The 25,564-nt window shown below is 34.4% G+C and overlaps 1 protein-coding gene across 1 annotated transcript; it reads left to right on the top strand.

Moving 5' to 3' along the window:
* The first annotated feature begins 11,366 nt into the window (after nt 1-11,366).
* LOC134237504 (valacyclovir hydrolase-like) lies at nt 11,367-21,171 on the top strand. The gene is made up of 8 exons (XM_062719591.1): nt 11,367-11,518; nt 14,199-14,255; nt 14,572-14,672; nt 15,044-15,210; nt 18,319-18,472; nt 18,878-19,009; nt 19,108-19,231; nt 19,668-21,171. The coding sequence occupies exons 1-8, from the start codon at nt 11,409-11,411 to the stop codon at nt 19,798-19,800; spliced, it is 978 nt and encodes a 325-aa protein (XP_062575575.1). The 5' UTR covers nt 11,367-11,408; the 3' UTR covers nt 19,801-21,171.
* Nucleotides 21,172-25,564: the final 4,393 nt, after the last annotated feature.

Genomic DNA, 25,564 nt, shown 5'->3' with positions numbered 1-25,564 from the left:
ACCACGGTGCTCCTTTTCAGAGCCAACGATTCAAGCCGTTAGAAAATAGAATCATTTCGTGATTTCTGAAATAAAAAAGATTTTTAAAGAGAATTATATATTAAATCATTTTTTTCTCCGTATTTAAATTAAAAAGAAATGAAATGATTTATACTGTTTAACTTGCCTAATAGTACATAAGAGTGAATTAAAAAGAAATCCTTCAGTCAGTAAGGGGTATTTGATTACATTTAAAGATTTTTAGGAATATAGAAATTATTGTATTGTATTCATCGATATTGTACAAAACTTAGCTTATGGGAGAATATAGACAAATATTTCTACTGCAAGCATCTTGTAAAAATATTTCAAAACCTCAATTTACTTACAGTACTTTAGTGTCTTTAATTTGATTTGTTCATATTACAGATATGTTGACATTGATAGTAAACGCTTGTTTATTTCGCAGGGAATAGACTGTGTAATATTAAGGTTGTCATAAATAGTAAACACTTCACGACTACCCGGGAGACCTCTCAAAGATCAGACATCTTGTATTCACGGAGGCAAATAATTCTAACATAATATTCCTACAAAACAAGGAATAATAAAATCATAATAAATTATTAGTTCATTAAACCCAGAAAACGGGGAAGGAATGAATATTTGATAAACGAAATCAAGAAGTCAAAGTGCCTTGGCGGGCATCTGAGTTTCATGAGTTTCCAAAGATGGACCACTTTGGTCCCAACCCGAAGTACAACCTTATACTGATGTAAAACAAGACAGGTTGATAATCACTTTATACAGTATTAATTATCATATTCATGCACTTTTTTGGCAAGAAGTTCAAGAGTAATGGTGAAATCAAACCTATGTACACTGAATACATTTACGCGATTTCATTATAAACGCATACGCATAAGATTTTTTTTTTTTTATTTTGAAGTTATTGTCTCGTAAACAATTTGCCCGCGGTATCTCAGAAAATTAAGATAAAATCTTGTTTTTTATTTATTTTTACTACCGTATAGATCAGTGTTTTCGCGAGACGACTATTTGCTATTTATAAGCGAAAGAAAAAAAAATATCGCGATCCTGGTTATTATAGTGTATATAATTTTATTTTATGCTTATAAAAATATTCGCGAGAAAGAAATGTTCGTGAGCAGACAGTGTCTAGTTATTATGCGAGAAAAAGTTATCGTGAATAAAAATTATTTTCAGCTGACCTGTTATAATTTGGCTTTATTATACCTTTTTTCAGCTTATTCATTTGAAGTAAAGAAAAAGTTCACAATCTTAGAAAACGTTCAACCCATGCAGGTGATGATTGAAGCACGTATGTACATGATATGACTTTAAGAAAGCATGGTTAAAGCATAAAAGTACTTGTTTATATGCGATATACAAAATGCTGAATGGTTATTTATTTATTTATTTTTTTATTCTTTGGTACCGTAAGATGGAGATATATACTGTTTATCAGATTTTAATTCAATTTTCTCTTAAAATTTAAGGAAAGTTTTTGGATCGAGACAAACTCTTTAATTGATGACCGATTCTTAAATCCCGTGACCATGTTCACATGCATGTTATCTACCTCATTCCGTTAAAGAATTGCTTTAGAAGCACAAGCATGGAACAAAGGTTCCTACGAGTTAGACTGGTTCAAGCTTTCATGTTAAGGTCAAGGTCAACAAATAAGATACATGAGTAGAAATCGTGTCTTCTTTTTATAACCCCGTAATCGAAGATTCGGGTGTATATAGTTTTTTGCCATGTCCGTCCGTCTGTCTGGTTGTTTGTCTGTCTGTTTGTCCGCAAAAACGAACCTTGGACATTACTTTTGAGTGCATTGATGGGACTATGTTTTTCTTTGTGAAAAGACCTTTCTTCGGGTACCACCAAATTTGACCTTGTGACCTTTACCTTGGAGTTTGACCCACTTTTACCAAAATTTTCCGATTTTTAGCTTGGTCATAACTTTTGAATACTAGTAGCTAGTGCTAGGGTTTTCATACTTCACATATGAATTCACTGTGACAAGACCTTTTAATGGGTGTAAGATTTTTTTTACCTTTTCATCTTGACCTTAGAATTTGAGTTTTTTTTACTGTAACCTTGATAATAACTTTTGAACCGTCAGTACTAGTGCTTTCATATTTCAAAGGCGTATTCCTTTTGACAAGACCTTCCTTTTGATATCAATTTTGACCATTTGACTTTGACCTTGGACATTGTGTCTTGCGACTGAAAGACGTCAACCCTCGCCGTAAGCTGCCATACGGGGGCATCAGTGTTTCACAAACACATCTTGTTTTTTTTATTATTTTTTAATGAAAATCAGAAACAAATACAGTTTCCTTGAACATGAAGTTATTTATTAAACTGTAAGAAATTTTGGAGCGTGAATCAAGGTTACTTTTAGTTCCTGTAAACTATTTCTTAAACTTGAAATATCCTGATTATTTGTCCAATGAAAGGCGCAAGTACCAATTGGATCAGTTTAGTTTACACAATATTGTTACGACTGGCCAAGCACTCTGGACATCTGCGTTTGTATTAGTCTTATTTTCGCTCCTTCGTTCGATCTTTATCGATAACAAAACAAAATATAATCCCATAAACATTATGTGTGGTATGACATAAGTTTATATCTGATTTCCAAAAAGGAAATAGGGATAAAAGATGCGCACCAAGGTTTTTTTGTAGGTTCATGCACTATGCTGTTATATTTACATTAATTAGTTGCGCTGCAGAACAAATATTAGGAAAAGATTAGATTCTAAAAACAAATTATGAAGATGCACATGATTAATTTGTGTATTTTTAAAGAAACACTGCCAATTGATTTTTTTGCTTTTCTTTTTCTTATCTACTTAAAAGAAAAATAATTTGACTTTATTGTGTTATGCCACACGAGCGTCATATTACGCACCGAGCATTCAGACGAATTCGCAGCAGCGCCACAAACCCTGGTCTGATACCGTCATCCAGAGACGGACAAAAACGTTATTACTTACTTCATTAGCAAGAAATACATACTCTAAATTGATTTGAATAAATTGATATTTCACATTCATTCTTTCAGAAATCCTTTTGATTTTGCCAGAAAATGAAGGACCCCGTTTGAAAGGGTTTTTATCAGTTTGAAACAAGATTTATTGTCGATATTTTTTTCTTGGGGAAGAAGAGGGCTAGGGGTATCTTTTTTACTGTTACAAAAAGCGGTTGCTACATATACAATAACAATAAACATAGAAGGAACACTGTTACATCAATAAATTCGGTATCAATAAAATTTAAACACGATTTACAAGTCACAAACACATGGTCATTCACCACGTTTTACCCAATCTTTATTACGTTACATATTTATTATTTTGAGGGTTTTCAATAAAAAAAATCACGAACTAACTCTTTGATCTTGTTGTGTATTGTTTGATATCTCGATAGATATGTTGGAACATGTACCAATAGGTTGGTCTGGGTGATATAAACTGAAGTGAACTGAACTGGAACTTATGTGAATTTTCCCCAAAGAAACTCGTTTTCTTCTACTTCTACCACACTGCAGCCACCATCAATCGCTGATGACGCTGCCACGTCGGTGCGCATGCCAATTTTAAAAGAGTAAAAATGGTGCTTTACAGTTCAAAAGTGCAAGTAAAAAGTAACTTGATTAATTTAATCAAGTAGGCGGGCCTTGAAAACATCAAGGCTTTTTGATGTGGCTGTCAGTGGGCAGAACATTCCAATCCCTGATGGTCCTAGGGTAGAATGATTCCTTGCGAACTTGTGTGTTACTGGATGGTATCTGCAAGGAATGCCTTCCCATGTTTTGGCTTAGTCCTGATGGTGGTACTAATTTGTCTGATGTTTCTAATCCCACAAGTCCATTTTGGATTTTGTGTAGAAGAATTAATCTGGCCCTCTTTCTGCGCTCCTCCAGTGTTTCCTAATGCAGGGTGTGCAGCATATCCGTGACCGACGAGGTGTTATGATATCGGTTGGTAACGAACCTAGCTGCTCTGCGTTGGAGTGGACCATCTCAATTTTATATATATCCTCTTTCAGATATGGGTCCCAGGTAGTGCAAGCATATTCTAGGGTGGGTCTTACGAGTGACTTGTAGGCTTTTTCTTTGATATTTACATTTCTTATGTTCTTACGTTTTAGAAAGCTGGTGGTATTATTAGCTTTCTTGCAGATAGTGGATATATGTTGATTCCATTTCATATCTGATGTAATTGATACACCTAGATATTTTGCTGCTGTTACATGTTCAAGCTGGTGACCGTGAAGGATCTAATTCTTCATGATGGGGTTCCTTTTCCTGGATATAGAGAGAACATTGCATTTTTCTGGATGGAAGTTCATTTTCCAGGTCTCCTTCCATGCTGCAAGTTGGTCAAGGTCTTGTTGAAGATGGGTTGCATCGATGTCTGATGTTATTGTCAAATATACAATTGTATCATCTGCAAATAGTCTGGTCTTTTCTCAGGCATGTCGTTGATATAGTAAAGAAATAAACTTGGTCCCAGTACTGATCCCTGAGGAACACCTGACTCCACTGGTATTGTACTTGAAGTCTTGTTCTCTACAGTATGTTCTCTACCAAAATCGTTAATTTGTCAAAATAGTAAACTTTACCACCTTATCTTTTTTTGTAGTTTACTGTAGACTGTTTTTATCTATGCAAGAGGGTGCTCAACGTACAATCATTTTTTTTTCATTAAGGAAAGCTATTGACCAACAACTTGATGAAACAAGGATATCAACAGTCTCCTTTAAAGTCATCATTTTGCAAGTTCTATAATAACTACAATGACCTTAAATATCAGCAAATTAAATCTATCATAATGAGTTCAAGTGCTTAATTATGTTTTTCATACTAATTGTTCTAGGCCATTATTAACACACTGGATTTACTACGGATTTTTCCGTCATTTCCCGATCATGACCAGAAGCACACGGCGGATGTGACCGGGCGACAAACGATACTTACTCCTCCATGGCACCTGATCCCACCGTATGTTTTGGAGGTCAGTGTTTGCTCTGCTCTGGATTTGTATGACTCTGAGTTTGAATTCTGTTCGTTATCTCCATATTTTATTTTAGTTTTCAGCTTCATCGCATAGTTGTTTTTATCTACGAAATATATTACTATTGACAAAAAAATATTAAACAGGAAGTTTAATTACAACAATAACAATTGCAACTTACATAAATACGGTTAGTATATGAGCTACTTAAAGACTCCATATACTTAATAAAAGTAATTATTAGAACGTGTTTTTGGATTTGCTTGGAACTTGAAGAAAAAACACTTTGAGATACTGCTTCATAACCAAGACAAAGAAAAGACGTGGGCAATATTTAATATATACTGAACATATTTAACATAAATGGTTTGTTATGGATGGGGGGATAATTATATATGATGGGGAATATGACAGAGCAGTTCCGTTAGACGTTGGCAACCTTGGCCATGAATTATCTTTAAATATTGTTTATGACTTTAAAATACGTCCGCGACAAATTCTATTCGACGAAAATTCTTGGATAATGAAAGCCATGCTGTGATTCGACGCAGTAGGGTCATAACTCTACGACTATCAACGGGATTAAATTAATGTGCGAAACAAGATGAACTCACAAAGCTACCGCCAGATAAAAGGATTACATCTCCCTCAAATCTGGTGGTGTGAAATTTTGCAAGCAGAAGTACAGTAAACGCAACTACAGCGAAGCAGGAGGAATATCTGCTCCGTTATATAAGATTAATTCTGTTATTGCATGCATTAAATTCCAATACTCGATATTTGAAAGGAAATCAATGTTACTTCCTTGTAGCAGGCATTCAATAAAATCACAGACTCCATATCAGGACGCTCCTGTATCTCAAATTTCAATAAAATTTATTGTAAGGCTAATCATTGTTTTGACTTGAGGATATACGGACTAGTGCGCCTCTGACACACAAGGGAGATAAATCTGTGTCGCTACCAGGTCCCCTATATGTCCTCGAAATGTTCTATTGCACAATAACCGAATTACATTTTTGCACAAAATCAAATCTGCAAGGACGACATTTCCATTGCGTGGCCTTTGTCAAGTTTTGCAGATCTGTAATTGATCGAGGATGGCTAAGTTTTAATTAAAAGGAAGAATATACGTTTGGTATATGGTGAGTTGCAAATGACCACTCGGCTATATCAAATTAGGACGTCATTACACCGTCTGCTGCACTTTACCAATCTTCTATTTATTAAATGACATCGTGTGGTGGACCCGATCAATCGTTTAATTACAGGAATGATATAAGCAGTTATTGCCCGCATAAATGAGGCTGGTTTTCTTAGGATCTCGGCGATGTTGAGGAACCGGGAGAAGCAGCACCGTACAAGAAATAAACAGAACTTAGCTCGTTTATACTGACGAAATCGACAATCCCTTCAGCTATGATTACAAGTATTTATACGAGGAATCGTCAATATCTGTTCAAATAGCAACATTGCGAAGAATTTTTAAATATTTCTGCTACCTTTTCTCCGCTTACACTTATCGATGTTTTGTCAAGAGTGTTCGATTAGAATTCAATGAAAGACAGAAAACAATAGTGAGCATATGGTTATCAGATTACTCATTACCTTGGTGGAACTTAAAAAAGTCATCCAAGGCCTGGCAGTAAGTTTAATAAAATTAAAGTCTTCTTTGACTGATTTATCCCGAGGTCTTTCGATGCTTTCCCATAGCAACGCCCCGCATTTATAGTAAATGAGAAAAACAGTATGCATGTGGGCTAAAAGACATTATAAGTACAATTCTCCGTAAACCGTGGACTTTCAGTAGGGCGTGACTTTCTAGACACTGTGTAATTAGCGTCTCTCAAATGGTGAATAGATTCTCATTGGTTAAGAAATTAATAACATCAACAACTTTAAATTGGTGTTGACAACGATGAGACAACTTAAGCCCCACCTCTTTACCGCACGAAACGCTATCATTGGGTCATTGCTACACTCGTTGACATTCGCCCAAATGTATATTTCAACAGTGAATAAAAGGCTGTGTAAATTTCAGACGCTAATTAGGTGACGTCGAGAATAACACGCCTTACTGGAAGTCCAAGGTTAACTAAGAATTGTACTGCCTATTTCTGACCTTAATCTTCAACCAAAATACGCCGATTTCTAAAATCATATTCCTCCAGTAAGTACCCACATAAAATTATCATAAGGCAGAGATGACACAATGCATTTTAATATCTTTTTTACTGATCGATCGTAGACCGAGTGCCCCTCTGTATTACATGACGACTTTCTCCAATCAATGTCCAAATGTGTTCAGAAAAAATTCATCTCTGTACGTTAAAAAATTGGATGTCATTAATTTGACCAAATATCCCAAAGATTACCAGTGTCAATCTATACCTTGAACATATGGTCCTAAGCTTAAGAGTTGATGAATAGACAAACGGACAGCAATACTGAATTACATGGCAGTTGATTCTCTGTGATAATTTTATTTCTATGAATGACATAAAAAGAATCCTTAAAACGTAACCTGATAAATTCTGCTTGAATAGATATAGGTAAAAAAGAATTACATAATAATTTGTACATAGTATATACCATAGGTTCACAGAATTATGCTATGTGCAGACTTTAAAGTATTATGGAAAAAAAAATTCGGATAAAACCTACTGAGGGGGTAAGCAGTATAACCCACCACCCCTCTGACGTCGATATTATCTAAGTTCATGCCCCCGTGTATGTATGGATTAGAATTCACGCGTGTTGTATGTAAATATATCTCTATATTGAAGGCCCTGGTCAAAGCAAAAGTGAGAAGAGTCTTTGGTTTTTGTTTGATATGTAATTAATACCCCAAGGTTTCCCAGCCCTGGTTACTGGCCGTCGTTTGTTATTCTAAAAAGGGTGTTTACAGTGCGATAGACAAGAGATACAAAGTTCTCCCAATCTCTTCATCTATTTCCAAGTTCATTAAACCCTGTTATATTACAAACAATACAGTGATGGTGATTGCTGACCCAGACTGAACTGTGCATGCAGGCGCATATTCCGGCCAACTTAATCATAAATAATGCTGCCCATTGCATATCGTCAACACAACAGCAGCAAAACAAACGCACCCAACATATATCGTAGACAAGGCGAGGTTCGGTGATCCATCTATCGTAGATTACCCGATATACTAATGCAAGAAGCTGAGGGAAGCATTGAAAGTTTTCAGTTCAAGAAAACTATTTTTACTTAACATAACAATTGACAAAGTGTTACCATTTATTTGTCCTTATTTTGTTACCTTCTGAAAAGTTTCGCGGGCTCATCATTGACAGAATTAAGCGACATGGATATATGGATAATACCAGCCCCATGAAATTTATATTTTATTTATTTATTTATTTGTGTATAATGTATAATACACGCAGAAATGGATATCCCACTACAGAATCCATTGTCTTATAAATGGACTGAATTTTCATTGAAGGAAATCAATCTTTACTACATGTATCTTTATCAATAATCATGAGATTATTTAACAAAAGACAAACTTAATTAATTTAACTGAAATTAAAATTCAAATATTTTGTTTCGCAAAACTCGATACTTTGCGCGTGCGTGTTTGAAGCGCCGTTCGGGCGCTGTGTTTGGTTTAACTTACTGGCCAGCCTATATTGATAAATTAATGCCATTCCATATACCTTTGTTTGCTACGTTTTTACACCTTTTGCTTAATCTCACCGATATTTCTTGCCTTTTTATAATCATTGATGGTGGGCCAAACCAAAAATCATTAAAAGTGCATTTGGACAGGTGTGAGTAGTTGTAAGACCTGAGATGTGAGTAGTTGTCAGACATGCCGGTGACGGCACGGCGTAACACGCAGACGACAGGTTACATCTATTGTCACAACTGCATTAACACGTAGTTTGCACTTTTTGTGTCACCTACGAACCGAAAAACCCTGTCCTCTTGAGAAGGTGAGGAACGGGCTTCCGTTTTATGGTTTTGACAATCTTGTCTCAGTAACAGATCAGAAAAACTCCATTTGTTCTTGGCGTGTTTATATTTTTGCATAACAAGAGAATTACAAAACAATTAGTGAAGGAAATAATTTCTTTCTCTGTATAAAATTTACTCTAGTTTAATAAACACAGCGCTAGACTAAGCTTTCATCATTGTGGTATACGTCAGAGAAGGCGGGATCTTTTAGTGATCCCCGACAAGGCCCAATTCCCCCACGGATAAACCGCTAATCCACTGGCGCTAAAACTCATTATCCAATGCGCCATATAACAGACAAATCTCCGAGAAGAAAATGAACTTTTACGAAATTATCATTTCCTTCATGCTTAAACGGCTTCTTTCAAATTAAGTATATCTGCTACAAGACTTTCTTTAAAGTTCAAAATTTAATTCCGGGAATTACTTGTCAGACAGATAGGCCGAAAGTCGAAAAGTGAATCATTATTAATGTGTGTAACAGATAAAGAAACCGCGGAGAATCCGGATAAAGAATCCGAGGAGGTTTGGTGTGTTTCCGCCTTCGGGTCGTTGAAATCAATAAAGTAATTTATGTCAGATATACTTCTGTGTAATGAAAAAAAAAATAACTGAGGGTTACCTAAGCATTATGGTACTTCCCTGAAATTTTATGTTCAATACCCGTAGCAAGAAAAAAATCTTAAATGTTTCTATGTTATCTTGCAGACCTTAAGTTATGCATTCTAATCATTACATTTTTTTCAAAGTAATGTTTAACGAACACATGCATATCCGTATACCAAGACCTTTGGTTTGGTACAAACATTTCTTTTTGTTGCCTTTTTGGGACTTTGACCTACTTTTGAAATATTTAACACTGATCATTACTTCTTAATTAGGATGTGAGGGTTTTCGAATTTCACATCTATTAACCTACTTACCTTGAACTAGCTTTGACATATTTTTTAGAAATCTTTAACTTTGGACATATTTTTTTAAAGTTACCAGTCAGTAGGCTAGCTTTCAATTTCAAGATGTTCCTTGTGAAAGACATTTCCTTGGGTACCTTTTTTTTATCTCTTGACCTTAACTTTTAGATTTGGCTTATATTTGAAAAATTTCAGTCTTGGTTAATGAATATCAGAAAAGTTTAGGTCACAGGCAGAAAATATTTCATTCTAGAAATAAAAATGCTGCTTGTTTCCTTCATGATAATATAACTGCGATATTGAAGATCGGGGGAGGGGATGTTGTTAATCAATGTTTTTATCCTCTCTCAAAATCTATCTTTCTGTCAGAGATTTATTGTCACTATCAGTTTGTTCTGTCATAAACTTTAACCCTCCTTATAACTTCTCAAGAATACAAATTAACGACTGTCGATTATATTATCGAAGCCTTAATTATGTCTACGTCTAGCTTTTGTACATACAAGGACCTTATGTAGCCTTGTCAGTTCCTAGTGCTATAGATCCCATCAAGAATTCAGGCAAAATATTTAAACAATAAATTATGGCACGCCAAACTCACAAAACTGAGCTAAACATAGTTTCACAAATGATAAACTAGGTTTATCGACTGTAAACTATAGTTTACAAACCGTAAACTATAGCTAACGATTCGTTAAGTATAGTTTTCATCTGTAAAACTATATTTAACGGTTGTTAACTATAGTTTACGAATGCTAATCTAAGTTTATCTGTCTGTAATAAAACGTTAACAATAGATTTTGTTGTTAAATATAGATTCACATCTGTAAACTATAATTTACGATCGTTAACTATAGTTAAGAGTTGTAAACCATAGTTTACAATCGTGAAACTGTATTTATCAGATAATCTATGTTTTGCAATCGAAAATGATTGTTTTCGGTGTTAAGTATAGTTTACGGTTGTGAAACATAGATTATCGCCTTAACTATGGTTTACAGATGTAAAATATAGATTAACGTTGTTAACTGTAGTTTACAGTCCGTAAACTATAGTTTTCAAGCGATAAACCTAGTTTATCGACTGTGAAACTATGTTTTGCTCATTTTTGTGAATTTGGCGTGCCACAATAAATGCTTGATTTGATTTCTGATAGATATACTGAAATTTTGTGAAAACATTAACTTCAAATTTGTGTCCATGCACTAAAAGCACCGTATTAATGTTTAAGTTTTTGCAGACAGACAAGCGGCTAGACAGACAGACGGACAAGGCAAAACTAAATGCCCCTGAATCTTCGATTACGGGTCATAATTAACTGTGAATCAAACAAAATTTTGTCGTATAAATTTCACATTTTGACGCAGTAACATGAAAGGTGAGCCAAAATGTTAAAAACATCGGGTTCGGGATTACATTTCGTGAAGTTGGTCAGATTTGGTAACTCGTTAACTGTTTAAGTGTTTTCTAGAAGAAAACAAATATGTCTGGTACATTTTACTGTAGATCCTTACTCCGCAGAGTATGTTTTAACTGCAAAAATCATCTACAACAACAGACAAAGCACATGCATTCGGATGCCGGAGATCCTAGGTTAGTACATCTCGTATGTTCGGTCAGATTGGTCCCATTAAACCTGTTGATGAACCCGTGAAGAATGTTTTATTTCATTGTACATTGGTGTATGTTGCTATAAATATGTTATTTCAGCAAAGAATAATCCCTGATTTAGAGTAAATAGTTTACATATTATATTGGAATTAGCTCCTCAAAAATACGGTCATTTTCATGATTTTGCATGTTTTATTAGCTCACCTGAGGCTGAGAGGAGGGAGTGAGCTTTTCTGATAAAAATTTGTCTGTCGTTGTTGTTGCGGTTACCTTTGTTAGCTTATTTACATTTTTATCTTTTTTTCCAGAACCACTGGGTCAATGTCAATCAAACTTGGCACAGGGTATCCTTGGGATTTGTTCAAATGAAGGACCACATCCTCTTCTAAGGGGAGATAATTAAAGATAAAGTTAAAAAAAATTGGACGGGGTCATTTGAAATATATCTTCTTAAGAACCATTTGACCAAAAAAAAATTGAAATTTATGTGAAAGCTTCCTAACAAATTTGATTTTCTTCATATCCCGACCCCTCAAGATAGGATGGAGCCACTATTGGTAATCAAGGTTTTACATTTGTATAAACTTGTAAAAGTCTTTTAAAAATCTTCTTTTTTAGAATAGCAAAGGCATGACCAGTCATACGGATGTGGAAGCATCCTCAGATTTGTAGATTTAAATTTGTACAAATAGACCCCGAAGAGGGTTGAGCTTTTATGAATGAGCAAAGTTTTACTTGGATATTACAAAGAACCTTAACAAAATATTTTTCTCAAGAATAGCTGAGCTATGATTAATCTTATTTACCGGTACATAGAACTATTCTTAAAAAGTTGAGATTCAAATTTGCTCAAATCTAAATCATCTGAGGTTGTGGTGGAGCTACAATGAGGTCAAAGTTTTCCTAAATAAAACAGAGGAGAAATTTAATGAAAATGTTCTGATGAAGAACAGCAAATCATGATCAATCATATTTATAAGTCTTAACATCAGATTCCACAGATAGTTAGATTCAAGTTTGTTAAATCATGACTTCTGGGAGAAGGGTGGGGCAATTAAAGTAATTTACATAGAAATAAACATGATAAATAGGAAAGATATGTAAAAATCTCCTTCTCAAGAACAGACTAGAGGTACTGTGAGCAATGAGCTCACTAAATGATACCCCCCGCCTCCCATATGGTTATAACTGATGACAAAGTCCATGTTTTACTGTGGTCGGGAAACCCAAAATATGTGTCGGATCAAAAAGTAAAATAGGAGGTGCACAATGGCAATATGTAATAAAGATTCTGTGAAAGTTTCATTAAATTTCACTCAATGGTTTAAGAGGAGTTGCGGATAAGAGATGGGTACCCTAAAGCGTAACAGACGGACGGACGGACGGACGTACAGACGGACGGACAGACAGACGGACAGACGGAATTAACGATTACTATATACCCTCCCGCTTTTCAAGCGGGGGGTATAAAAAGCTATGATCAGTCATATTTAAAAGGAAACTTCCACAGTACATGTAGTATATATTCAGGTTTGTTCAAACTGTGACCCCAGGGGTAGGTGGTGGGGACAACAAACCAAATTTTTACATAAGAATACATGTACATAAAAAAAATATTTTCTCAGGTACAGTAAAAATATGATCAATTATATTTTCTCAGAAGCATTATAAGATAGTGTAGATTCAGTTTGTTCAAATCATGAACACAAAGGGCTATAGTTACTCAGGTGAGCATTATGGTCCATAGACTTTTTGTGCTTTCACTGACTATTACTCTATATTAAATTTGTAAAACAAGATAATATTTTGATGCAGAGCAGCAAATTGTCTGCAAACATTCCACATACAGTCATTTTGTCTTTTACACTTGTAGCATATTCAATACAAAATAAGTAGCAATATTTCTGCAATTTTAATAAATACTCAAACCCAGTAATTTTCCAGAAACTTGGTATCATGTCAAGTTGCTTTTTATACCACCCGCTTGAAAAGTGGGAGGGTATATAGTAATCGGGATTTCTGTCTGTACGTCCATCCGTCTGTCCGTCCGTCCGTCTGTTACGCTTTATCTCTTATCTGCAACTCCTCTTATACTACTGAGTGAAATTTAATGAAACTTTCACAGAATCTTTATTACATATTGCCATTGTGCACCTCCTATTTTACTTTTTTATTCGACACATATTTTAGGTTTCCAATAGCAAAACATGGACAATTCCATTATATGTTTACCTATGACGTCACATATAGAAGCTTCTGGATAACATTTGATAGGACGAGTTATTCCTCTTTACACATTACTGTAAAACAATATATAGCAACACATGGACATTATGGGAGGCGGGGGGTATCATTTAGTGAGCTCATTGCTCACAGTACCTCTAGTTTTTTTTACATTATACAATCCCATTCTGGGGAGCACCTCTTGTAAGCTTTTTTTGTAAAATTATTGATTTGATATTTCCCTCACACTCACTATGCATGTATCTGTTTACTCTGGACTGGCAGAGAGTTTTCCACAATACATAATATAGTAAATTTTAATTGTTATTTAGTAGTTTGATTTATGTAAACCAATGAAGTAAGTATAACTTTAAGCATCTACATATAATTACATGTATATGAAATTTTATTTTAATGGTAAATGTTTTTATTTTGACAGGATTTATTCACTTATTCGACAAGGGAACACAATGTTCTTTGATGAACAGAGGCGAAGGTAAGATTATTGATCGATGTAGAATTAACTCATAGAACTGAGTTATAGAAAAGTTCTCATTCTTTTATTCTGTAATTTTTTTCTGAAGCAATGAAGAATATGATTTTTAAAACAGGAGTCGTATTTTCTAAGGAGAAAGATTCTCAAATCTGGCTCTAATTTTGAGATTTCAGAATAAAAAAAAAATTGTATTCTGTGTAACAGATTATGATTTTTATATGAATATTGAGCTGTTTTCTTTTAAGCCTTACTCAGTATCTTTGTTATTGTAGGTAACTATATTTTGACATTTAATTGATCTGCTTTATATATTTAGTGGGATTTTATCACACAAAATTACAGTGAATGGTGCACGAATTCATTTTGAAACAAGTGGAAGTGGACCTCACACTATCCTTTTGTTACCAGGAGCTCTCGGTAAGTTTAAGGGAGTCTTGTATGTGGCATTTAGCTTGAGACCTAGAATTTCGAGCTGTGCTGGTCAGAGACCAAAAGAGCTTATGCAACAGCATGACTGCGTCCATCAATTGTCCATCTGTATGTCCTACTGTTTGTTTGTCTGTCTGTAAGCAAATTTTTAAAGTCCTACTACTCTCAGTGTTTTGGTCCAATTTCAGAATAGTTGACAGACAGCATATTTTGTTGCTTTTGTTAGCATGATAAGAAAGACAACTCTTGATTCATTGCTAATAGTTTTCTTTTAGATCTCAATCCAGAATTAAATCTTTATATAAAAGTATTAAATACATTTATCTGAAATAAATTTATATTGAGTTGACCTATTTCAGGATCTACCAGGACAGACTTTTCTAAGCAGCTGACAGACTTTAACAAGAAGGACTACACGCTGATAGCCTTTGACCCCCGGGGGTACGGTAAAAGTATCCCTCCTCAGCGTACCTGGCCCCTGGAGTTCTTACAGCGGGACGCTGATGATGCCAATGGGCTGTGTATGGTAAAGTTCACCTGAATAGAAAAGAATATATTACTGAAGGGTTTTCAAACTGTGTGCAGTTAATCCTGTAGCAGTCCTCAATGATTAAAAAGGGAGGGGGGGGGTGAAGACTTTAACCCCTTACATGGCATATACGCCTTTCTACGCCTCTGACTTGAAAAACGAGAGTAGTGTGAAAAAACATTCATAACTACCTTAATTCTGCAAATATCAGAATAAATCTTACCCCGTTGGAAAGAGAAAATAATTACGATAAAATATTATGCAGAATGTTTTTTTATTGGTTGTACCAGTCTTTTGTTAGCTTTGGTTAAACTTTGCGCACAATTTATGCGATTTTGCCATTATCGAAATCAATGCAGGTGTAGCACGTTCTATGTAAAAATGCTGAATTCTGGTGATTACCTCCCAACCCCAACCCAATCCACCAAAATACTTAAAGTTGGTTAGTAAAAAAAAATGTACAACATGCTCATAATTTTCAACACATCAATAAAATATTTTTTAATACATTTAACAAAAAAAAAAAAAGAATGAATGAAATTCATTCTTGAATAAATGGAAATTCCAGTATGATCATGGTGTATTTCGTTGCCATGGAAACTGAAATGATATTTTTATAATCATTTTCAGAAACTACACAATACCTGCTTTTTGAATATATATACATTGGTATATACAAAAATTGCAAGAAATACTAAAAAAATGCATTGAAATCTTAATATCAATCTGTCTAGAAATGCTTAAAATCTTTGCCATGGAAGGGGTTTTAAGAGAACTTATTATTACATTACTGTGGAAGTACTTTTTTCTGCCTGGTATTAATTTACACTATGTATGCATACTTAAAGTTTATACTAATGCAATCAAAGACATTTGCATAATTTTATACATGTGGATTCGACTAAATTTGTGAATCAATCAATTTTTAGGTCACCTGAGTAAACTCAGGTGACCTATTGCCATCTGTTTTCGTCCGTCGTCGTGCGTCGTGCGTCGTCCGTTAACATTTGAACATTTTCAGCTTCTTCTCTGCAACCACTGAACCAATTTCAACCAAATTTGGCACAAAGCATCTATGGGTGAAGGGGAACAAAAATTGTGAATTTCATGGTCCCTGCCCCCCTGGGGCCTGGGGGGTGGGGCAAAAACCACTAAAATTAATGAAATCTTTAAAAATCTTCTTCTTTACTCCTGGACATCAAGCAGTTAAACTGTTTGCATGATTGTAATCAGCATTGAGTCCTCTACCAAAATTGTGAAATTTATGGCCCCGGGGTCAGGGGTTCTAGTGCTAGGGTGGGGCTAAATAAGTATATAGTGAAAATGCATTAATTCTTTGAAAATCTTCTTCTCTGCTCCTGGGTATTACATAAACTAACTAAGTGCATAGTTATGATGAGCAAGAGTGCCTCTACCAAAATTGTGAATTTTATGGCCCCAGGGTCAGGGGTTCTAGTGTTAGGGCGGGGCTCTATAGATTATATAGTGAAAATGCATTATTTCTTTGAAAATCTTCTTCTCTGCTCCTGAGTATTAAATAAACTAACTAAGTGCATAGTTATGATGAGCAAGAGTGCCTCTACCAAAATTGTGAAATTTATGGCCCTAGGGTCAGGGGTTCTAGTGTTAGGGCGGGGCTCTATAGATTATATAGTGAAAATTCATTAATTCTTTGAAAATCTTCTTCTCTGCTCCTGGGTATTAGATAAACTAACTAAGTGCATAGTTATGATGAGCAAGAGTGCCTCTACCAAAATTGTGAATTTTATGGCCCTAGGGTCAGGGGTTCTAGTGTTAGGGCGGGGCTCTATAGATTATATAGTGAAAATGCATTATTTCTTTGAAAATCTTCTTCTCTGCTCCTGGGTATTAAATAAACTAACTAAGTACATAGTTATGATGAGCAAGAGTGCCTCTACCAAAATTGTGAATTTTATGGGTCTAGGGTCAGGGGTTCTAGTGTTAGGGCGGGGCTCTATAGATTATATAGTGAAAATGCATTATTTCTTTGAAAATCTTCTTCTCTGCTCCTGGGTATTAAATAAACTAACTAAGTGCATAGTTATGATGAGCAAGAGTGCCTCTACCAAAATTGTGAATTTTATGGCCCTAGGGTCAGGGGTTCTAGTGTTAGGGCGGGGCTCTATAGATTATATAGTGAAAATTCATCAATTCTTTGAAAATCTTCTTCTCTGCTCCTGGGTATTAAATAAACTAACTAAGTGCATAGATATGATATGCAATAGTGCCTCTACCAAAAATGTGAAATTAATGGCCCCAGGGTCAGGGGTTCTAGTGTTAGGGTGGGGCTCTATTGATTATATAATGGAAATACATGAATTCTTTCTTTTCTGCTCCTAGGAATTAAACTAAGTACATAGTTATGATGAGCAAGAAAACCTCTTCCAAAATTTTGATTTTATAGCCCTAGGGTCAGGGGTTCTAGTGATAGGGTGGGGCTCTATTGATTATATAGTGAAAATACATTAAATATTTGAAAATTTTCTTCTCTGCTCTTGGGTATTAAGCAGATAAACTACCTATGTAGTTATGATGAGCAAGGACCCTTATCTTCCAGAATTGTGAATTTCAAGGCCCCAGGGTCAGGGGTACCATAGGGGGGGGGGTTGAACTTATATACTGAAACTGGCTGAAATGTTCGAGATCTGCTCCTTGGTATTAATCGAATATTTTTGAAAAGCAAGGGTGCCTTTTCAAAAATTGTGCAATGTGTGGATCTAGGCCTAAGGGTCAGAGGTTCATGTGTGATAGGGGCATTACTGATTATTGCTGAATATTACTAATTACTTGAAATGCATTTTTGGTTCCCACACCCTGCCTATGGGTATTAAGTAAACAAACTAAGCAACTGTTAAGTGTATTGTTATGATGATCAAATGGTGCCTCTTTCAAAATTGTGAAAGCCATAGCATCTTGCTTAAAACATTAATCAAATTAAATCGCAGTAAAGTTGTTGCATAATGCTCAGGTGACCTATAAGGCCCATGGGCCTCTTGTTTAATAAGAAGAAAAGTATGTTTACAGTACCAGGTAAACAACATATATTTATACATTCATGAGTTTCTAAATGCATTGCTGTTGTAGAAACTAGGACTGAAGTCAGTGTCAGTGATGGGCTGGAGTGATGGGGGAATCACGGGGATGATTCTGGCCGCCCAGAATACCTCCCTCGTAAAAAACCTCATCATCTGGGGGGCCAACGCTTATGTCACGGAGCAGGACATGCTGATCTTTAACAGTTAAGTCATTTGTTATTATAAAGAACTTATCAGTGTTCATACTCTTGTCATCTAATCCTGAAAACAACGAAAGGAGAAGACTGCATTTATGTGTGGTTAATTTAACACAGAAAAAAGAACATTGCGTTACATGTGTATACGTAAAGAAATAAAAACTTTTATTACATTTTCAAAGGTGAAATAAGGAATATGTTTACTGAGTAAAAATAAGAAATTTTTTCTGACTTTGTTAATTGGAGGGTTTGTATATTTTTTAAGTTAACTAGTTACCTGGGTGCTGTTTGACAGCGCTCATTTACTGAGTATATGCCTGTGTCAGTTGGAGCATATTAGACCAGTGCTGTTCTTTTACAATTATGATGCTCCTCCTTGCTATTGTGACTTTAACTGTGAGTGATTTTCAGGTATTCGGGACATTAATACCTGGAGTGAAGGCATGCGAACTCCGTTTATGGCTCTTTATGGAGAGAAATATTTCCGTGAGCAATGGTCCAATTGGGTGGATGCCTACCAGGCTTATTATGACAAGAGAAATGGTGAGAAGCTGAATTTGTGGAGCCTTTACAAACTTCTTAGGACAAAAATGTTTTAATTGTTTATTATATTTTCTAAACTAGTATTGTTATTTTACCAGGAGATATATGCAAAGATGATTTAAAGAAAATAAGAGCAAGAACACTCATTATACACGGAATCAAAGACCCTCTTGTACCATTAGAACACCCTGACTACCTTCATCATAACATCAAAGGATCAAGGTACGTAGACTTCATCATAACATCAAAGGATCCAGGTAGGTAGATTTCATCATAACATCAAAGGATCAAGGTACGTAGACTTCATCATAACATCAAAGGATCAAGGTACATAGACTTCATCATAACATCAAAGGATCAAGGTACGTAGACATAACATCAAAGGATCCAAGTAGGTAGATTTCATCATAACATCAAAGGATCAAAGTAGGTAGAAAGAATGACCATATTACTTTCATCAAAGGATCAAAGTAGGTAGGTTAGAAGAATTTCTCTTGATAATCCACCCCAGCCCACCGCTGCCCTCTATTAATGTCAGAATAGCACATACATCAGTTGCACACATGTTAATCTTTAAATAATTTTGTCTGAATTTTTTTTTACCTACAGTGTACTTCCATTCTGATACTTATACTGTATTGTAGATGTATTTTTGTAGACTGTACATGCTACCGGAGGGGAAACATAACCTTCACATTCGTTACCATAGAGAATTCAACTTCCTGGTGGAGAACTTTCTGAAGCAATCACAGATGCAAAGTTCACTGTTAAAAAAACATGGTTCAGCGTAGAGGTTAAATCACAAAAAGGAAAGAATTTATCTTCTTGATTGTGAACAGTTGTGTCCATCAGTAAACTGATTTTTATCTGTAATTTTTCCAAAGTTTTTAGACATCATACAAGTATGGAGTGAGCAGTATCATTTTGTGAGCTCATTTTGTTTGTGTCTGTATTTGGATTCGGATCTGTTAAAATTTTTTGTCTTTTGTATTATCAGTATTTTAAAGGTACTAAGCAGTCATATTTATTGTAGAAATTAAATATGTGCTTATATACTTTTAAAAGGGGAGAGGGACTGTTGTCATGTTTTCATCATTCACTGTTTAAAAACAGTCTGCATTTGGATATGTGTACATATATATGTATACAGACTTTTCAGATCAAATGTGGATAAGTATTTATATATATTATACCGGTATGTATACAAACTTGATCAAATATGGATACTTATTTATAGAGAGTCATAAAAAAACTTTGTTTCATATCATCATTTTAGCAAATTATAAAAATCTCTAAGCAAACTTACTGTAAAGTAAGATTCATTATTTTGTTATTTATTCGCATTCATTGTTACATGTATAGAAAAAGTTTTTTAAGCCTAATTTTGCTTAGCAGTTCATTACTATATGTCATATTTAAGTTTAATCACATATATAAGAAAAGTAATTGATAATATTGGCTATTTGTAATGATTTTACTTAAGAGACTATAGCAGGTAGTAAAGACTAAATATATGTTGTGTGATTTATGCCTTGCTGAGAAGTGAATTTGTATTCAGTCATCTCTTGTTGTGTGCAGTTTTACTGCTTATTACAATTGTACATTCATACCTTGCCATGAAGTCACTAATTCTGAACTGATACAGTGCCATTGTTATAACTTTCTGGTTTGCAGTTCTATTGTATTGTTTTTAGGTAGCTATCTTCCAATGTTGTAACTACCTGGTTTGCAGTTATACTGTATTGTTTTTAGGTAGCTATCTTTCAGTGTTATAACTTTATGGTTTGCAGTTATAATATATTGTATTGTTTTGTGGTAGCTATCTGCCAATTGTTATAACTTTATGGTTTGGAGTTTTGCTGCTTTTAATATTTTCATTTATGCAATAAATGGGAGGGTCCATTTTAAAAGCCCTATTTGTTAATACAAAAAGAGATCATATCTTTATTTGTTTACCTTTGCATTATACATGTAAGAATTAAAAAAAAAATGCAATGTTTACAAATCTACGCACATATGTATAATCACAAGCAGTTTTTCTTCTAAGTTGACTTTCATTTACTTTCATACTTTGTTTTGTTTAACCTACTTTGGTTCATTCTCATGTCTAACCATGCAACGTAATACCGTGGTATGCTTGCCTATAAATTGTCCTCTTATCAGTTGTTTTTTATTTTTTTCATATTCTTCGCAAATAATCTGCTTATAATTTAGTATGATTTTTTGCCATAATCTGTCACTATAGCTAGTCTAATTTCTGGACAGTAATCTACTGTATTTTCATGTTTTTCAAGTACGCTTTGGGGTATGACTTGATAATTGAAGACCTTCCTTACATGTATTAGATTAAGTTATGCATTTATACACTGTTGGAGTTGGAGTATCAGGAACTCAGTGGGGTCAAGAAAATTTTGACTTATCCAAGAGAGGAAGGGGGGGGGGGTTAAAATACTTCAAAAATCAGTGGTTGGGATTTTCAAAATCACTTTGACATTTCCACAGTATTTGAAATGTTAGTGTTTGAGATGTTGTGATGATTTTGAGATTTATAGAAGGTTTGACTGTATTTATGCAGAGCTTGTTTTTTGAAAGCTTGTAAAGATGTTATTACATGTATAATATTTAATGTAATAGAATAAATATGTAAATGTTTTCAAAGGCAGGTATTGTCAGTTTAATAGCCCTTCATATCCGGTGTATATATCTTTGTTTAACTAATTAAAATCAAAATCCAGGGAATGCCAATTTGTTTCTTTTTTACTGAGAGAGGGCCCTAAGACCTCTTTTCTTATACTAGTATTTATTATATGTACCCTATGTATCCCACAATGATTAATATGGTTTGGTTGGAATTGGGTTTGAGTGGGTTGTCAAATCAAAAATGGTTTTAAGCTAAATTTCAACAGAGATTTTTTTTTCCTTTCTCAAACATCCTTGGGTAAATTTTGGTACTCTTGAGATGGAATAAGATGTAATGGGTGGGGTAAGTAATAAAAGTGTAGTAAGTAGTTCTAGGCCATAACAGACCAAAACTGTGTTTGAGCATAAGGACAAATCTGTCACCGTAATTCATTGGCAGAATCAATAGGATTATGTACTTGTCATAATGATATACAGCACAAAACACGACAATTTGAGGGCTCAGAATATTAAAATTAAGTTGTTTTTTCTCTGACTGCCCCCTTTCAAAAAGGAGTATTATGCGACTAAAGGCACAATGCAGGCACCTGAAGAGTGGATACCCCACGGACGCCTTCCATCTCAATACATAGAGAATAATACATACCCTTTTCCATATCACATCCTTTATCAGCCCGAGACACCAATATCAGCCAGAGGGCCGAAGGCCCGAGGGTTGATATTGGTCGAGGGCTGATACAGGATGTGATGTGGAAAAGGGTATGTATTAATATGTTTATTACATACTTAGTAATAAAATACAGCATACATTAAGTTGAGAAGAAAATAAGTAAATAATCATGCATGGACTTCTTACATACATGTACATGGTCTATTGTCTCATACGATTTGGGTTTGTTTCTACTTCTATTTCAATGCACTAGATCCGTAATTTGACATTAATCTATTACAAGTATTTGTAAATTAAGATTAACCTTATTTTCAAAAAGTTAAAATTAAGAGAATATGAACCCACCAAAAATTGTGTATGATCACAAGTACTGTTTTTGTGGATTAATTTACCAAGGGTGTGATATTTGACGTCACAATAGCCGTATCAGCCCTGCAGGGCTGATGTGGATTTGCGGGGCTGATATAGGTTATCAGCCCTGCAGGGCTGATACGGCTATTGTGACGTCAGCCATATCGCATATGCAAAAAACCTGTATTTATTACTAAGTGTGTATAATAAAAACAAATATTAAGAATATCAGATTTCCACGACAACCAAATCCATAATTCGCTTTATTCAAACAGATTGTACTTTCCTATTTAAGTTTAGTATTTCATTATACCGTACATGTACATGTACAAATTAAATGTGAAAAAAATCCATTCCGCTTGTTTAAAGAATAGCATATATGGATGTGAGTGATGGGGATATATTATATTTGTAATTGAGAAAATACAATATCATTTATTTTATTACACATACGAAAGCCCATTGAGCTATTTTCGTGAGTAATAAAAAACGCAAGACTTTCACAAGAAAAAGTAAATTAATTCTAACTGTTCTTTTTCGCTAATAACTGCAAAACTTTTCCGGTATAAAGTACATGTATATATAGCTCGAAAATTTAGAGGCGTTATTTATTCGCGAAAATTTTGCGTTATAACACGGAAAATATTATTTACCGACAAAAATGAGCTCATTTGGCTTTTGTATGCACAGTTTATCTGATTTAGGTATACTGTTTTTCAAGCACAGTTTCTTGATTCATCATCTAGTATAGACAAATACTGTGGCTGCTATAGGACATATTCGTTCCCATGAAATTCAATTCGTTCCATCGTAAACAAATTTCGTTCCAACGAAATTAAATTCTTTCCCACAAAATAAAAATTCCTTCTCACGAAATAAAAAAAAAAGAATCGTTCCCATCATGGCATGAAATTTAAATAGTTCCCACGAAATAAAATTCTTCAAATGAACTATATGAAATGCTAAAAATATCTGATAGAATGTTTTATCTCCATTTGCAATTATCAATGACATTAATTAACAACTAAAAAAAATATTATAGATATAATTTTTTTGAAGCTCCCTCCGATTTGTTTCGTTTATTTTATAATAATACAAATACTTTAAAGGCTCAAACACAATTACATCTATATGTCGTTATATGCAAGCAGATTGTACCTTTTCTCACGTTTAAAGAATGGCCCTATTCGGTATAATAAAAGTAGGGCCATTCTTTAAACGTGGGAAAAAGTACAATCTGCTTGCATATAACGACATATAGATTTTGTTTGATGGGGAAATTTTACATATTTGAGATATTTTACACTCTTACATTTTTTTATTAACAAAAGGGGGGGGGGGGTATTATCCATACTTCAGGTGCCTGTGGTAGAATATCCAAATATGAAATAGATGTGTCAGATTCTGTGGTATCTTTTATCTCAAGCTCACCGGGATATATCGTATCGACATAATAATGGAAATAACTGTAATATTGACAATATGTCGTCGATGTATCTAAATGTTATGGTGGCATATTTCTGCCCCTTGTGTGCAAGTTATTTTTCTATCAAATATGTCGACATGCAAGATAAATATGTTGACATGCAAGATAGTTATGTCAACATGCAACATAAATATGTTGACATGCAAGAAAAATGCAATCAAATAAATATTATGAAAAATCTCAAATATCGCCCACATGAGACATCCAACATGCCAGATGCTTTTTAGCGTGCAAGATAAATATGTTGACATGCAACTTATTTATGTCGACATGCAACTTATTTATGTCGACATGCAACTTATTTATGTTGACATGCAACTTATTTATGTTAACATGCAACTTAGTTATGTTGACATGCAAGATAAATATGTTGACGTGCAACTTATTTATGTCAACATGCGACATATTTATGTCAACATGCAACTTATAAGTTGCATGTCAACATATTTATCTCGCATGTCAACATAACCAAGTTGCATGTCGACATAAATAAGTTGCATGTTAACATATCTAAGTTGCATGTCGACATAAATAAGTTGCATGTCAACATAAATAAGTTGCATGTTAACATATCTAAGTTACATGTCAACATATTTATCTTGCATGTTAACATAAATAAGTAGCATTTAGTATGTTGGATGTCACATGTGGGCAATATTTGAGATTTTTGAAGATTGTTTTATAATATTCATTTGATTGCAATTTTCTTGCATGTCAACATATTTATGTTGCATGTTGACATAACTATCTTGCATGTCAACATATCTATCTTGCATGTCGACATATTCAATAGAAAAATAACTTGCACACAAGGGGCAGAAATATGCCACCATAAAATGTCTAGTTGAAGACCACGGCAAGTGTTTTCTTCTTTTCACGCATGAGCCTGATTTTGGACGAATTCTGCTTCATATGAATACAAAAATAGGTATGTTACTAACGGGGCGCAACCGATACCCATGGGAATTCTAATAGATTGTTTGAAGACTCCTAAAAACCACATAGATATTGTCAATCAAAAACTCGAGCATCTTTTGATGTCAATTTCAGAGTACTTTGAGTACAATCTGTTAAGTTTTCTGGGTGCAAAGATCCAGTGAAATGATCACAAGTCGCCTTGCGCATACTCAAACATAGTGCGTGTTAAAAAAAATCAATCAATCAAAGGAAAATAACTCGTATAGCACAATTAGCAACATCAAAAAGCCTGGATTTTTTTTTAAACTTTCGGAATCCAATATAGATGTGGTAGTTCAAACTCCTCTCATTTTGGTTGTTTGTAATATTAAAATATTCAAAACTGACATATAATTTTGAAGAATTTCTTCATTAAAAATGTATTCTGAATTTGTCATAAATTCTATCTTGGCCTTTTGGGTCCATTTGGGTAAATCGACGTGCCAACGGA

This window comes from Saccostrea cucullata, unplaced genomic scaffold, assembly GCF_032062105.1.
Source record: "Saccostrea cucullata isolate Sc308-1 unplaced genomic scaffold, CSIRO_AGI_Scuc_v1 ctg289, whole genome shotgun sequence".
Taxonomy (NCBI): Eukaryota; Metazoa; Mollusca; class Bivalvia; order Ostreida; family Ostreidae; genus Saccostrea; species Saccostrea cuccullata.
This window is presented reverse-complemented; position numbering and strand designations above follow the sequence as displayed.

Bases quoted from the DNA above. Each gene is read 5' to 3' on its own strand.
- LOC134237504 (XM_062719591.1), top strand. From the start codon at position 11,409: ATGTCTGGTACATTTTACTGTAGATCCTTACTCCGCAGAGTATGTTTT. The intron at 11,519-14,198 runs GTTAGTACATCT...TTATTTTGACAG, and splicing joins TCGGATGCCGGAGATCCTAG to GATTTATTCACTTATTCGAC. The intron at 14,256-14,571 runs GTAAGATTATTG...TTATATATTTAG, and splicing joins TTTGATGAACAGAGGCGAAG to TGGGATTTTATCACACAAAA.